General features: G+C 36.2%; 1 protein-coding gene across 5 annotated transcripts in view; it reads right to left on the bottom strand.

Annotated features, from left to right (window-relative positions):
* NUP58 (nucleoporin 58) overlaps positions 1 to 15453 on the bottom strand; it is a 36008-nt gene that overhangs the window by 14290 nt on the left and 6265 nt on the right. For all 5 annotated transcript variants that reach the window (XM_074915236.1, XM_074915254.1, XM_074915246.1 and 2 more), the window contains 10 exons: positions 14553 to 14705; positions 13386 to 13520; positions 12569 to 12679; positions 10202 to 10226; positions 9721 to 9786; positions 8814 to 8988; positions 7389 to 7468; positions 6603 to 6721; positions 4464 to 4546; positions 1171 to 1372 (listed from right to left, as the gene is read on the bottom strand). In XM_074915236.1, the coding sequence (XP_074771337.1) occupies positions 1171 to 1372; positions 4464 to 4546; positions 6603 to 6721; positions 7389 to 7468; positions 8814 to 8988; positions 9721 to 9786; positions 10202 to 10226; positions 12569 to 12679; positions 13386 to 13520; positions 14553 to 14705 (1149 nt within the window). The remainder of the gene's footprint in view (positions 1 to 1170; positions 1373 to 4463; positions 4547 to 6602; positions 6722 to 7388; positions 7469 to 8813; positions 8989 to 9720; positions 9787 to 10201; positions 10227 to 12568; positions 12680 to 13385; positions 13521 to 14552; positions 14706 to 15453) is intronic.

Consider the following 15453-nt stretch of genomic DNA (forward strand, 5'->3'; position numbering starts at 1 on the left):
GACTGTGGTCTGTGACTGAAATTTAGAAGAGAAACATTTTGTCACATGCGAAGTATTTTGGCATTATTTGCCTTTTAAACCCCTCTCTTTGCTGTTTGTACAGGCCAGGACTGGAAACACATTGTGTTTTCCTTTTACAGATAAGACAAGGACAGTATAATAAATTTGTCAAACTCTGGGTGGTTGCTGCATAGGTTTCTAATGAAAAATCACTGAAGTTATGACTGCTGTTATAAGACAAGAGAAGGAAAATGTGCTCTAGAAAAACTTTCAGTACACCTATGATATATAACATTTTAGAAAATAAATGGTAGAATGAAGTTACCTATGCTTTTCATTATTTGCTGACAGATATATTATCCATGTTCAGGTAAAATTGAGTTTATCTTATTTCTGTTAAATGATTAAATATTAATTCAACTCTCTACATTCAGGAATCCCTCTGAGAAGTGTTGGCTAGTATAACGATGTCAACTAAGGTGCCTTAAGTTATTTCCTTTGCCATATGTATTCCATTCCTCAATAGCAGTGGGTCATGGATTTCCTGGTTTGGTCTCCTCTTACACACATGCACACACAGAACCACTGATAAACCTACTTTCTCAAGTATTTATTTGCAACAGTAGAATGGACAGCAAAAACTGCTCCAACATCACCCTGACAAAGGAGTTGGCTTTAAAATAAGCCAGGCATCTGTCTTCCTATTCTACAGATGGTTGTTCCGCTATTCTTCCTGTTCTACAGCATTTTTCATTTTACAGTTCCAAAGTGCTATATAAAAATGCATTATTAATTTTACATAAGAAAAAGGTAATATGCATTTAGATATTCTCTCCTCACTGATTTGAAATAATTTACTATAACCATACAATTCTGGAAAGAGACTATACTATGTGTATTCAGAGATGTTAAGAGTGAAGACTCACATTCCAAGGGGTAAGTTAGAACAATACAGTAAATACCACTAATACAAGTAAATTCACAAGATTAAGTATCTGTTGTATAATTATTGCTAAGTCTACCCTGCATTTTTCTATTGGCTATGTATCTGTAACTTTGTTCATCACAATGTTTAGATTTTCAGTCTAACACAAAGGAAGACTTCATAGAAAATTTTACACAAATTTACTATTGTAACGCTAATAATCTATAACTTGAATGCACTCAGACCTGTAGCAGGCTGTTGCTGCTGAGTAAGTGTTGCAGCCATCGCAACGGCTGCTGCATTTGGTATGTTGCTGAAAGGGGTTGGTCCAGTGGTAACACGTGGCGCGCTCTGCCACTTCTTAGCTTCTGTTCGTCTTGCCTCAAACACATCCGTGGCATCTCCCAGAAAGGTTTTCCTGTAGCCAAGGTATTGGTCTTTGAGCATCTGAAGGGGTGGGGGGAAGCCATTTTAGTTCAGTGTATTTGACATAAAACCTTAACTTAATAAGGAAAGAGACACTGAGTTATAATTAACATTTCCTTAAGAAAAAGAAAAAAGCCCCCCAAAATTTGAAAGGATCTAGTCAGGTTATGAGCTGGAGAAAATTGTTTTGCGTCAGCTACAGCTAGAACAGGTTCCTTAAATTCTGCAAAGCTGTCAAGCATAACAGACTAGCATACTGAATGGTATCAAAATCTTTCAAAGTTGCTGTAAATGAGCACAATTCAATCTGTATCACCTTACTAGCTGACCTAAGAGGCAAAATACAGCCACATAACTAGTTTATAGCATAACACACTTCTGAGTCTGCTTTTACTCCCCTAGCACTTTCACCTGTTTCTTTCCTTCCTTTCACACTTGCATTTCTTTTTTCACACAAAGCTGAAGACAACACCATAACTTTAGAATTCACTCTTGTTTCTGATGCATTTAATCAACAATGTAATGCAGTGCAAATGCAATAGATCGTTCTGCTTTAGACTAGCAAGTAGCCCAAATCTGCTGTCATGTCTCTTCCCTCCTCAAAACCCCACCTTCTGTGGCTTGACCTGTTCGCCATGAAACATTTCTATCTGTCAGAGATGATAACCATGGGTATCTTAGGTAAGTTCAAAACAATAAATGGCTTCAATTACAGAACTGATAGAATGATTTCCAACAGAGGATCTTTAAATAGAATAGATTTATTAAAAGACAAAGAAGAGAAGGTTTAGTTGTATTTTATGGAAGGCATTCTATGTCTGTCCTGTGTTCCTGGCTAAGGATATGCTTGTTTCCAAGAAGAGCTTACAGTCCAAAAATTGTGACTCGGGATTTGAACAGCTGTAATCCTAAACTTATCAAGCAACAGCAGGAAACACACAGAAAGAGTGACCTCATTATTACATCAGGAGTGCTGTCTTTGGAGGAAAAAAGAAATTTGTAGAACTCTAATGAGGTTTAATACAATGCCACACTGACTGCCATAGGAGCTGACAAATGCCATTAGACATTGTAGAGCAGTTCTTAAGGCTAATCTATGCAGAATGATTTAATGACATTCTCTACCTGAACTGTGCTCAAGCACATTTTACTCTTCACTGACCCTGAATGCAGAATGTATCTGTATGTTCATATCATATATGATATAAATATCTTTAATAACTAGACCTGTACAAAGATGTTGCGGGTCATATTTTTCTACAACTTCAGACCTTTGAATCTGCAAACCAGAAAGCCTACTTCACACAAAGAAATGAACTGTGGTCACAACTCAGCCTTCACAAACATCAAATAAGGCAGAGACAGCAGTTTCAAAACTGCTCTCCTGTAGTATCTCCTAGCTGCTAAACTAAAACAGATGGTCAGAATGACAAGACCCACTTAAGCAGTACATTCATTTTTCTGCTTTTGACACTTTAGTTATAATTGTCTTTCAAAACATCAGCCTTCATGTCCACCCACTAGATTAAATCTAAAAAAAAAATCCCTAGAAGAAAGATCCTCAAACCAACTCCCTAGTTTCAGGCAACTGAATACTTTAAGATGAAGTAAAAGTCTTTCCTATTCAGTCATGCTGATATGGTACTGAAGATATTATTGCTTATATTTGCATACTAATCAAGCTCTTCATATTGAGGAACAACAAAAAATGTGTCACCACAAAAACCACTATATGAGTTCAGGCTACACTCAGATCTCAGAAGCAAAGAGCCCAGAACACATTTCAGACCCTTTTTATGTAATTCTGCCAAAATTATGGAAGAAGTTATATATTCTGGTACAAAATTATCTGGTACAAAAAGCAAGCTCAATAAGAGCATCACAAGTAACTAAAAGTGGGTAGCTGTAAACCAGTGAATATCCATGCTGGCAGAAGCAATGCAATGCAAGGAATCTAGTTACAGAATCACAGAATCATCTAGGTTGGAAAAGACTTTGAAGATCATCCAGTCCAACCATTGATCTAACACTGACAGCTCCCAACTACACCAGATCCCTCAGTGCTATGTCGACCCGACTCTTAAACACCTCCAGGGATGGGGACTCCACCACCTCCCTGGGCAGCCCATTCCAAGGCCTAACAACCCCTTCTGGAAAGAAATGCTTCCTGACATCCAGTCTAAACCTTCCCTGGTGCAATTTGAGGCCATTCCCTCTTGTCCTATCACTTAGTTCATATGAAATCCTCAGTATTTCTAAACTTTATTGAGGAAAAGTTTCAAATGTTTAACAAACAATATTGTGCAGAAGCAGCTCTGAGAAGGAAACAAGCAGAAAATTTACTGGAGCTATTTCCATTAAGGAAGTCACTCAGAAACAATCCCAAACACTTGTACTCTTCCCCAAGCTGTGGGTTTGGGTTTTTTTTGTGTTTTTTTTTTTTTTTTTTAATATAACCAACAGCTCTGATTATCTCAAGAAAAATTATGGATTATAGAACATTGAAATTTTGTCACTATGTTCAGAACCTTACATGGGAAATTAAAGCCAGAGTCCATGATGGAAAAAACAAGCCTAACTAGGACCTTTGATACATTAGCATTTTTTCACAGTAGTTTTTTTTCCCCCCCATACGACTTCCCATAAAAACCAGTTTGAAAAAAATTAAGCAAGTCAGAACACTATTTTCATAATTCTTTGAAATGTTGAAAAACGTTATATACTAATACCTCCATTTTTTTCTGTTACTGATTTGAGTATGAGCAGGTTTAGATCATCTTTGCTTGAGATCAAGAGGTCATTGGGCCAAAAGCAAAACACATAAGCATGAACTCAAAGACAGACTCAAAATTTCATCAACAATTAAAAAGGAAAAGGAGTTAAATAAAAACATTAGCCTCAATGATTGTGGTCAGTTGCTGTCATCAGTAAGTAAATAATTCAAATTAGACTTCAGCCAAACAAAAGTACTTCTCTAGGACAGTTTAAAAAATTTTTAAAGCAGTTCATTTGAGAGAAGAAAAAAGAATACCTGAAGATACAGTATATTTTCAAAAAGTGACTCTTTGTAGTTCTTTCACTAAATACACAGGAACACATCAAAACAACATACCTTTACGTTTTCATGTATTGATTGAAGTTGTGCAGCTAAAGCTACAAATGTTTGATAGATTTTCTGCATAGCCATAGACAAATCTGTAGGAGGCATGTAAAATATAGGTAAGTGTCAATCCTACTACCAGGAGAAAAGATTTAGTGTTTATACTGCAGTAAGAAGCCCACCGAAAACCCATACAACACAAATCACGAAAATAATTGCATGAGAACAAGTTAATGTGTATTAAGAAACACAGAATTTGAGAGCAATTGGGTGACCAGGGAGCAAAGAACTACTTTTTGAAACGGCTTCAAACTTTATTTTGAGAAGTACTCTTTTCTCACATTTATTTTTATATACAAGGTAATTCATTTCCTATGATTCTATCATTTAGCAAAGTTAAAACATATCATTTAGTTACACAGGAACATTTTACCTCATTGATTTTTACATAAACATAGGTAAAACCAGATTTTCTTGTATACATTTTCCACTCTGACTTAAAGCACAGTTAAGTGTTCAGTTGATTTTGCCAGAGTGCAGTAGAATAGAAGCTTTACTGACATTTTAAAGACATGATTAATAAGCATCACAGGAACTCTCATTCTAGTTCTACCTAAAAGCATATCAAACAGAAAAACACAACGGGGAGCTTCTTGCCTACATAAAGTCTTAGGGTTTAGGATATTCTACTTCCCATACAGATACAGAAGTGTTTTCAGGGCACTGACCCAACTAATGCAAAACGTCAGAATTAAAGGGGAAATCTCAAAGATTTTGGCAAAATGAAGCATCTACTGACAAAAAATGCTTTTCTGAAAGAAGCACTGAAACAATGGACCAAAATTGAGGACAGAAAAGTAGTGAAGTGGTCTTTCACTGTGAAAACATCAGCTTCTGCATTTTCTCTGAAGAATGCATATAACCTACTGAAATGCAAACAGCAGCTATTAAGTTCTTGAAGATGCGTAAGTCTAGCAATGATTCTTCAACTGAAAAGGTCTGCCTCTCCACAGGGAAATTTCTCCATTATAATTTGCATTTCTTCCTAAAAAAGAAAAAAGCTGGGGAATAAATCTCATGCCAACTTGCAGGGCTGTGGAGGCAGTGATATCTAGGAACATTGGCCACAAGTTTCCAAGAGTCTGGAGGCAATTTACTGATACTGAACACTAGACATTTCAAAATTTTCCAAGACATTCTGGGTCATGGTTTCCTGTATGGTGAAGGCTACATATGCAGTAGTGCTGACAAGATCATTTGCTGACAGTCTGAACACAGATTGAGCCTTGCTTACACATGCAAGGAACCTTAAGATTACAGCAGAAACAGTTGAAAAACCTGAGGAAAATCTGTGAAGGTAACCTGCTCATACTCTGGACAGACAAGATCACACAGAAAGATAGAGGACCCTCAGGATTCAGATCTTCCATACTGGAAGCTAGGTCTACACAGTTCTCTTGATTTTGACTTTATGAAGTCCAAAGTCTAGGCACCATCCTGTGACAGTAAGATGTTCAAGTACCACTTGGCACAAAGACATGCACTTGCAATCACTGCTTATTGCAGGACCTGTACCTAAACATGGCCCAAAAGATAAAATTGTTTATGATCACAGGAATGGTAACCAACCAGAAGACTAATGTCCAGAGGTCAGTATTCTCTGACCAGAGAGATTCTCCCAGGATTGAATTATGTGGCAGCAAACACGACTTAAGTCTTCTCAGTTCACCAGGGCTGGACGCAATACTAGTAGGCTCCAAACTAAGGAAGAGTTCCCATTTTGACCTGGAGCTGGCAGAGCAGAGACCTGTATTTGTCTGGTCAGACAGCCCAGTGCAAGACAAAAGGTACCAGACATCAGCCTTCTAACAACCAGATGCTGAAGGGAGGGAGATGGACACAGCAGATGTCCAAGACAAACCAGGCTTACAAATTGCACCTCAAGAATTGGATCCATCTCAAAATAACTCAAGAATCTTTGTGAATTTAACCTGTAATTCCAAATCTTGACATTGAACTGCAGAATCTGAATACTTATTTCTGTACATTAAATAAGTCAACAATAATAAAAAAAGATATTACTTAAATTTTTCTTATAGGTATAAGATTTCTTAATTTTTATGTATGAAACATTAAAATTAAAGCATTTACCTTGTGGAGTTATGTGTGAATTATTTGCTTGAGTAGCAAGATGATTTTCCAGTTCTTCTATTTGCTGCCTGTATTGCTGCAGCTGTACTTCAAACTGCTCAACCAAGATTCTGAAGTAGCTAGAAGAGTAAAACAATGATGATTAAAGCTCACTAGTTTGCCATTTTTTTTAATCCTATATTAGCTGTGAATTTCCATTTAATTGCAACAGTTACATTCTGACATTCCTGACAGCCCTCTACTCGCAAAACGAGTAGATTGTATTTCTCCTGTCTATGAAATACAGGTAAATTAAATGTACAAATAAAACCGTGACTCTATGAAGCATTCAGTACAAATGTTGCAAAAAGTAGAAAAAAATTCATATTATGAAGTTCATAGAATTATAAAACGGTTTGGGTTAGAAGGAACCTTTAAAGGTCATCTAGTCCACGCCCCCTGCAATGAGTGAGGACATCTTCAACTAGACCAGGCTGACCAAAGCCCCATCCAACCCCTTCTTTAATGTTTTCAAGGATGAGGCATCTACCTCTCTGGGCAACTTGTTCCAGGGTTTCACCACCCTCACCATAAAAAATATCTTCCTTCTATCTAGTTTCAATGTACCCTCTTCCAGTTTAAAACCATTATCCCTTGTCCTAATTCTACAGGCCCTACTAAGAAGTCTGTTCCCATCTTTCTCATATGCCCCTTTTAAGTATTGAAAGGCCGCAATAAGGTCTCCCCAGAGTCTACTCTTCTCCAAGTTATATTATTGCCTATGTTTTATTAGTAACAATAACTCACTCTGCTGGGGCTGTATTTTCATGCTGGAGACCAGGAGGAGTTTTCTGTGTTCGTAATGCTATTTCTGCATTCTTTAGCTCCTAAATAAATAGGGAAAATTAATAAAACAAGGTTCTGTATGAAGTGATCAAAAAGAAAAATAGCTGTAACTCTACTGTTCATTCATCTATAATATTTTCTTCATATATTTAAGTTAACACTATGATGGAATCTGACCAGAAATTATTCAAAGAATAGACTGCAAGTTGGAGAACTGCAAATAGCAACACAAGTTTGGGGAAGGAATAAACAGCAGCACATACTGAAAGGACACTGAACGTTCAAATTGATAAAATATTGCACTAAAGTGTCAGAGATAAGATTTAGTTTCTACTGTACTTCAGAAATCCTCTTATGATTACTGATGGCTAAGAGGGAAAGAGTAAGAAGTCAAGTGCAAAGAAATAACACACCTAAAAAGAAATAGAACATAAAGGATTATTTCGCCTTTGATTAACTAGTTCAAAAAAAGTCCTTCTATGGAAATGATCTTTTAACACATAATCATAGCATACACTTCTGTTTAACTCTTTCTAATAACTCTACAATTAAGAATTTAATGCCTGGTTCTGCAATTATTCTCAACTGCATCATTTACAGAAATATGAGCATATCAGTAATAAGTTTTTGTTTTCACAGAAAACTGTTGGCAAGGTAAAACTATAAAGTATTTTATTTTGGTATCACAAGATACAGAAAGAAAAAAAAACATGAACACTTTTACTTTAGAGTAAGATACACTTATTTATATAGCAAGCAGCTCTGACATGCCAGATGAAATAAAAGCAGTACAGAATTTATCTTGAAAAGCACTTGCATCACAACTTGAGCTCGAACTGGTTGCACAGTTAAGACACAGACTGGTGGACAGTTGTGACTCAAATTCACTAAATGAATACTAGTGCTCCTTAAGATATTTTGGTCCTTGAAGTGTTATGAGGGTAGGTTTTGGAGTTTGTGGCTTGTCGGGGGTTTTTTGTGTTTTTGATTTGTTTTGGTTTGTTCAGTTTTTTAAAGTCATCAGAAGAAAACATACTTGATTTTCCCCTGGTTCAGAGTCCAGCATGTTGTTACAAATATGTCTTCACTAGCAGCTGAACATGTAACAAACTGAAGTTGGAACACATTTCCTTTTGTTGCCTTTGCTATGCAGGAGTGCTTTCCTGAATAAAAATAATTTTATTGCTGTTGGGCTTATCTGAAGATACTGACATCACAGACTTCAGCCTCTCCCAGTAACTTCAAGTAGATGAGAAGGGATTCAATTTTTCACTTTGTTTACAACTGGTTTTGTTTGGACATGTGTGTTAACTAGCCTTTATGAGTCAAGTTATCTTATGTGAAATAAGCATACATCTACATAACAAAATTTATATTCTATTGTACCTGTGCAGTTTCCACTTTCAGCTTGTCAATATTAAAAGTGTTTCTCTGTAATCCACTGGCAACTACAGACAGAAGTTGTTTCAAAGCTTTAATGTCTTCTTGTACTTTAAGCATTGCTTTAGAAGACATTCTACTAATTTCTTCCTGAACTTGTTTTTGCTCTTTCACAAATTTCCTAGGGAAGAGAAAAACAGGGTAGGGAGGAAAGAGACATAAAATATTGAACCTAAGGTACCCAACTGTCTACCTCTTGGTCACATTATTTAAATAGCTATTAATTGTTCCAAAATTAAGTACTGAACAGTAAAATTACTGTATAGCACAGTATTATCTTATCTCCTAGCATGCTAATACTGTAAAAAACCCACCAAAACCCCTAAACTTCAACAGTAAGTGTTTAAACATATTATGCTGAATCCTAATAAACTAAGATTATCAATTATTTTTTATATATCTATATAATAATACAGTCTTTCTATAAAAGTGATTACTACTTTAAACTCACAAATACAGTGACATAAAGCCTGACTAGCCTACAACCCACCTCCTCCTTGCCTGAGAGAAGGCTCTTTTGCAGTTCTCTCTATTCCCTATGAGATCCACAGTGCACATGCATAGGGACATAAGGTTCAATGTGCAACAGGCTTAATACTCCCAGGGACTGATTCTAAGAACACATTTGCTGGGCATGCCCATTTGTGTAAATGCATGGTTAAGCATGCTGAAAAAAAACAACCCAAGACTTCAGCTACTAGAACTATCACTCTGTTTACAAGGTTAACCTGCCAAAAGGCCTTGTGCTAGTAAATTAAAGTGCATGCAGTCAGTAGTAGGGTGTTTTTGTCGCAATCAACAACATACAATATTCCAGCTAATCAACTATCATAAATAAAAAACCAGTACTTACTGTAGATTTTCTACATCCTGACAGATTACTGGAGGTAGATTTTCATCCTTCAGTGCTTTGCTATCTCTACAAGAGACAATGCATGTTTAGATGGTGCTTTAACAAATACAGTGAAAACGTTCAAGTGACTGATTACAGTTTTGCACCCATTGCCTGTATGCCACAACTACAAATGATTTGGATTAACACCCACAGATACTATGCCAGGGTCCAAGCCTGTGGTGTAAGCATTGTACACATTTGAGGAAACCATTTTTGAGACCACATGATCAGTCTATAACAGATACCAGATAAGCTGTAGGTATTGCATTCGATGGGAAACTTGCAATGTTTGAAATTATGAACCCACATTACTAAATTGGCCATATTGCAAAAGGTGGTTATTTACATTTATGCCTTTTTCAATATTTAAGTAGCAAAAAAGCCAACATATTTAGTTTAGCTAATAAGACATGGAATAGAAAGAAAATCTGACACTTACTCTGGTCTTGTTCCCGTTTTATCACCTAGAAAATAAAAACTGTAGGTAAGAAATAAAGCTTTGAAGAACAAACAAGACAACCTTAAAGAGATTTTAGGGAAGAACTAATGACTATAATCTGTTTGATTTTTCTTGATAAGAGGAACAAACTAGGCTAGCCATAAAAGAAAGGTTTTAATTTACTCCCCCTTCACAGATAAGTATCTTTTCAAGAACAATGGTTCAACAGTTGAGGTGCTAATTTCTTGGCACAAAGCAAAACATCTTGTGTCACTATACAAGTCACTACAAATGCAAAAACAACTGCAGTTGCATAAGAAATCTGTTCCTGCTTATGCAACCACAACTCATTTAGACCTGCACCCACAAAACATTCAGGTTGAACTCAGCAATAGCAGTCTGCTCTCAAACACAAAGTCTTCACTGACTACCCATTGAACTTCATAAGGAATTCTGTGGTTGGAAGGTGTTACTGCTCACCTACACACTCCAAACTACACAACTGTGGATCAATGCCAAATGCCTCTGAGTAACAGAACAGAGCAAAAACCAGCATCATGCATAACAGATAAAGGCAGCAACTGCATCCCATACCATATACCATAGCAATCTGCTGGATGCCATTTACATGCTCACTTTCCTCTCAGTGGCGAAAAGTAGCTATACATCTAACACTAGTGCCAGAAACATTTTAAACTGCACATGCCAGTGCTCCTGCCCAAAGTTAGTACTTTTAGAAGCAACACCTACTTAAATTGTCTGCAGACTGTCACCCAATACAGTAGAGAGCTTGGAGTCTCACAACCGTTCCCTAATACCTTTTGCTAAAGGGAAAAAAAAAATCTACACAGCATCGGGGAAAAAAAAAAAAGATATAAACCCCAGAATTTAGAACTCCTTTCTCTACTGATAACCTAAAAATTGGGCAGAAAACAAAGTATACATTGCTTTCTCTCTCCAGCCACTTTTTTTCCCCTGTACATCAGAACAATACTTATGGAGTAAAAGATACAGATCTGACATCAAATTTTGCTATTTTCTCAGCAAGTGAGTGCTCCAGTTTTCAGATTTTTTTACATTCTTTTTTGTAACACATGAGGAAAATATGTATAAAGAACAGCTTCTTTTCCTGCAGCCATATTTTAAAGAAATACTAGACACTCAGTCTTCAGTCTCCAGAACAAAAAGCTTTTATAACCAATTCCAGGAGAGAGAATACAGGTGCTAGTCATCATCTGTCCTGGGATTCCTAGGGCACTTCTCTTTGGTAGCCACATCTCCTCCATACTTTTCTTCATGAAGTAGATTTTGAGTCTGTGGTTCTTTGGTCATCATTTTAAGATACTTTTATATTATGGAAGTGTTGTGATATCCTAATATTACAGTAATGGAAACCCTGTAAGAACCTAGGAATCTGAGGTTTTTCACCACTCCCAATTTCAGTAATAAACTCCAAAAACAATCAACATCATGCAGAGCACTCCACTTTGGACAGTAAATATGCCATCTCTTCTACACATATGAAGAACTATGTCTCCACAACTTAAGTTACTCTGTAAAGATGGTTTCATAGAGTTCCCATATTTTCTTCTCTTTTAGCTACTGGTATACCCCATTTAAAATCTGGCTCCTGAATCAAGAAATTGAAGTATTGATTCCCTAGAGAAAATATACACTTTATAATCAGCTTTAGTTAAGCTTATGCAGGAATTATAAAAGCAAGACAAATTAATAAGTGCCCATATGTCAATGCTCAACATTACTTTACTTAATTTAAAGCTACCACAGAAGTTTTTATAACTAGTTTTAACAACCCAATAGAATCTATCATATAGAACTACGCACCACCAGAAAAACAGCTTTGAAGAACAGATAAAACCAAGACATTTTATTGTGCAGGCTTTCAAAAAAGAGACCAAGTTTAAGATCTGTTACAGTTGGAAAAAGATGGTTTCAAACGAGTGGTTTTTGTATTTGCAATGCATTATTTACATAGTTCAGCTCCCCCCTCTAGTGGCTATTTGAATATAGCTGTTAGGAACTCTACTACGGCTTTTCAACAAACGGCCCTGTGAGTCTTCGCTCCTGAATAGCTAAAGGATTTACAGCCTTGTTCTCGAGTATGATATTCGCTTATACTTACTTGATGTAAATTTACATTGCATTTGCAACCAAAACCTTTTTCTTGTATACATGCACAATATCTAAGAATAAAATTAACAGAAATGGCTTGTGAGAGGGGAAAAAAAAAAAAAAAGTTAAAAGTTGTCAGCTTTAATTCTACACTCCTAACACAATGAAATAGTGTCTTTGCTCTACTGCTCTGATAATTCTCAAAAAACAAATTATGTTTTAAAACAAACTTACTCTTTTTGTCTGAAGAACTACTAAAATCAATGCCACCAAGACCTTCACTGGCAGTAGTTGAAGGAGCTACAGTTGTTCCTAGAGTCAAACCCAAAGCATTCTGTCCAAGCCCTACAAGAAACCCAAACAGAATTTCTGCACTTAAAACATTGATAATTAAAACTTATTTTAAACTAAAAGCACATAAAATCTTGCTTGCCATTTCATATTTTTCAATATGCAAAATAAACAGAAGATAACAGACTGCATGAAGTTTCATACAACTGCATGCAAGTGCTTTATGTCAGTTCTTCACATTAATAGGTAGCTAATTAGATAGCTAACTTATCACGAGTATCTTAAGTACCCTTCTACTTTATTTAGAATTTAAGAGCAATGTTACCAAGACTACAACACAGGACAAATCTTTCCTCCAGAGCTAAAAAGACAGGAGGCCCTGAAATGACAATACTACCAGTTAAAGATTTTATTCACAGACCAAAAGTCAACAAAATAAGGTCTCAACTTCTCTACAATTAAAGATGATACTATTATATCATTGCCCCCTCTCATTTATGATCAGCTTCCTTGAGTCAGTTATGGCAAAGATTTCCTTGCCTTTTCATTTGAAAAAAAAGTGTGAAGTACAAGTAAATTTAAGAATGATAAAGAAGCCAATGATATCAGATTTCATTTCTATTGTTCAAGAATAGCAACAACACTTTCACAGTGTTACGATTCTATATAAAACTAAATATTATATTACAAATTTATACAATCACACATTAAATTTTGATGTTTTGAGACAAAAGACGGAAAAAACTGAAGTAACTTTCACCTGTTGCTGCTGTGCTTGTATTCTGGAAGAGTGAACCTCCTAAACCTGCTAAGGCTCCTCCTAAGGAAAGGCCTGTGGAGGCACTTGTAGTTGGAGCAGTTGTGCCACCCAAATTTAATGTAAAGCCAGTAGTTCCTGCAGAGAAAGCAAACCCGTCTCATGCAGACACTGCTTTCAAATACATCCATAGACAATATGAAATAACCAAAATGACAGAACAGCATCTTCCGTCATAATTGGATAATAAAAACAATGATTGAGTTTATTTTCTGCGGATTTTCCAAAGCCACACAGACTTGAATTATATGTTTTGTTGTCAGTACCATAATCCTGATTAGTCTATATCTACCTGGAACTATACAAAATTGCTGGGAGTCCCCCAGAACACCAGAGAATCTAGAACCTGGCACAGAATTTATTTTACAGCATAATGGATCTAACAAGTGCTACTGACTTTTTATATTAAAATACTGAAATGTTAATGGTTTATGTTAAAGAAAATATTCTACACAGACAGACGATATAAGAACATTGCCTTGGTAGTTTGAGCGTTCTTCTGGAATTAAGGTTTTGGTACAATAGGGAAGAATTGAGTAGAGAAAGACCACAGGAATAGAGGGGCAGAGGGCACAGATAGCTGAACTGAAATGCAGACTCCTAAGGTTAAGAAAAATGAATTATCATAATGCACAGTACACTTTAGCCAAGTTCAATATGATGGCAGGTGTGTGCCCATATGAGATCTACACTGGACAAATAAAATCTTGTTTCCACTATTAGTTTACAATTTTAGGCCATCTACAAAAGGCAGACATTTTCCAAACTTTTCAGCTGTGGAAGTAGGAAGCTTTTAACTTTCAGGGGGATTAACAAAAATAATGATTTTACATGATAAATCAGCTCTTGTTACACTTCTAATGACTTTATGGGCTGCCTAAAACACATGGTATACTGCCCATATATCTATTTGTATTAAGGTACCCAAATTTAGAACATGCCAAATCCAATTAACTTTCTTATTAAAGTACCATAAAATTATGTAAATACTAGAGAAATACAGTAGAACTGTTTTATCATGAAGTTTTATTGTTAAAGAACCAAACAACCCTGCCCCCCGCCCTGCCTCCCCCCAAAAAACAAAAACCCAAACACCAAACATCTTCCTACCTGCTGCAGGAGTTGATATAAGAGCAGATGATAACGATAAGCCACTTGCTGAGGTAGAAGTAACAGGTAAAGCAAATGGCGTGGCCGAACCTGCAGGTTTGTTGAAACCTAAACTAAAGCCTGTGGTAGCTGCTGATGTGGTGGCAGGCGTGCCTAAAAGAAACCCAAAACCAATTATCACCCTCAGAACATTCTCTTTGAAAACAGGTCAATTCAGCTTCTCTTCTGAACTATTCCTGTTTAACCATCATGACCACCGCAGCATGAAAGATCACTTGCATCAAGTAAAATATCCCCATAGCATCTTCAGAAAAATTTCAAAAATTTATAGTGATCTGATAGGCTTTAATCATGGACTGGCAATTATATCTAGTGGTAATCTAAAAAAACTGTAAAAAAAAAAAGAGCTTTCACCAAGAGCATCTAATAGATGAACCAGATATTGATAATGGAACTATAAACAATACTGCCCAAAATACAGACTTTAAATTCTCAATTGGATGTTCATACCAAAATGAATGCACATATCCTTTCAATTTATAAAGAAGAAAAATATTTAATTCCCTCAAACTTTGCTTTTGAACACTTTTAAAGTAAAGCAAATAAAGCTTCCACTTCCTCCTGTTTTCATGGCAAGAATACACTTTATTTTCTAGAATCTGTATTCCAGAGTAAAGGAGAAGTGTGAATATACATACACAAACCACAACAGCATACATAAGAAACACATACTGGGTATTCTCAGTAACTGCTGTGTGTCTTTTTTGGATGATAGCACTGCATTCAGCTGTTGAAAAGAATTCATGTTCATCTGCGTGGTACTGACTGCCACATATGATTATGCATCATGCAGTCTGTTCTGGGTTAGCTGCTGCTCCTCCACTCAGTGTTGGATAAAGCA

This window comes from Athene noctua, chromosome 1 (genome assembly GCF_965140245.1).
Source record: "Athene noctua chromosome 1, bAthNoc1.hap1.1, whole genome shotgun sequence".
Taxonomy (NCBI): Eukaryota; Metazoa; Chordata; class Aves; order Strigiformes; family Strigidae; genus Athene; species Athene noctua.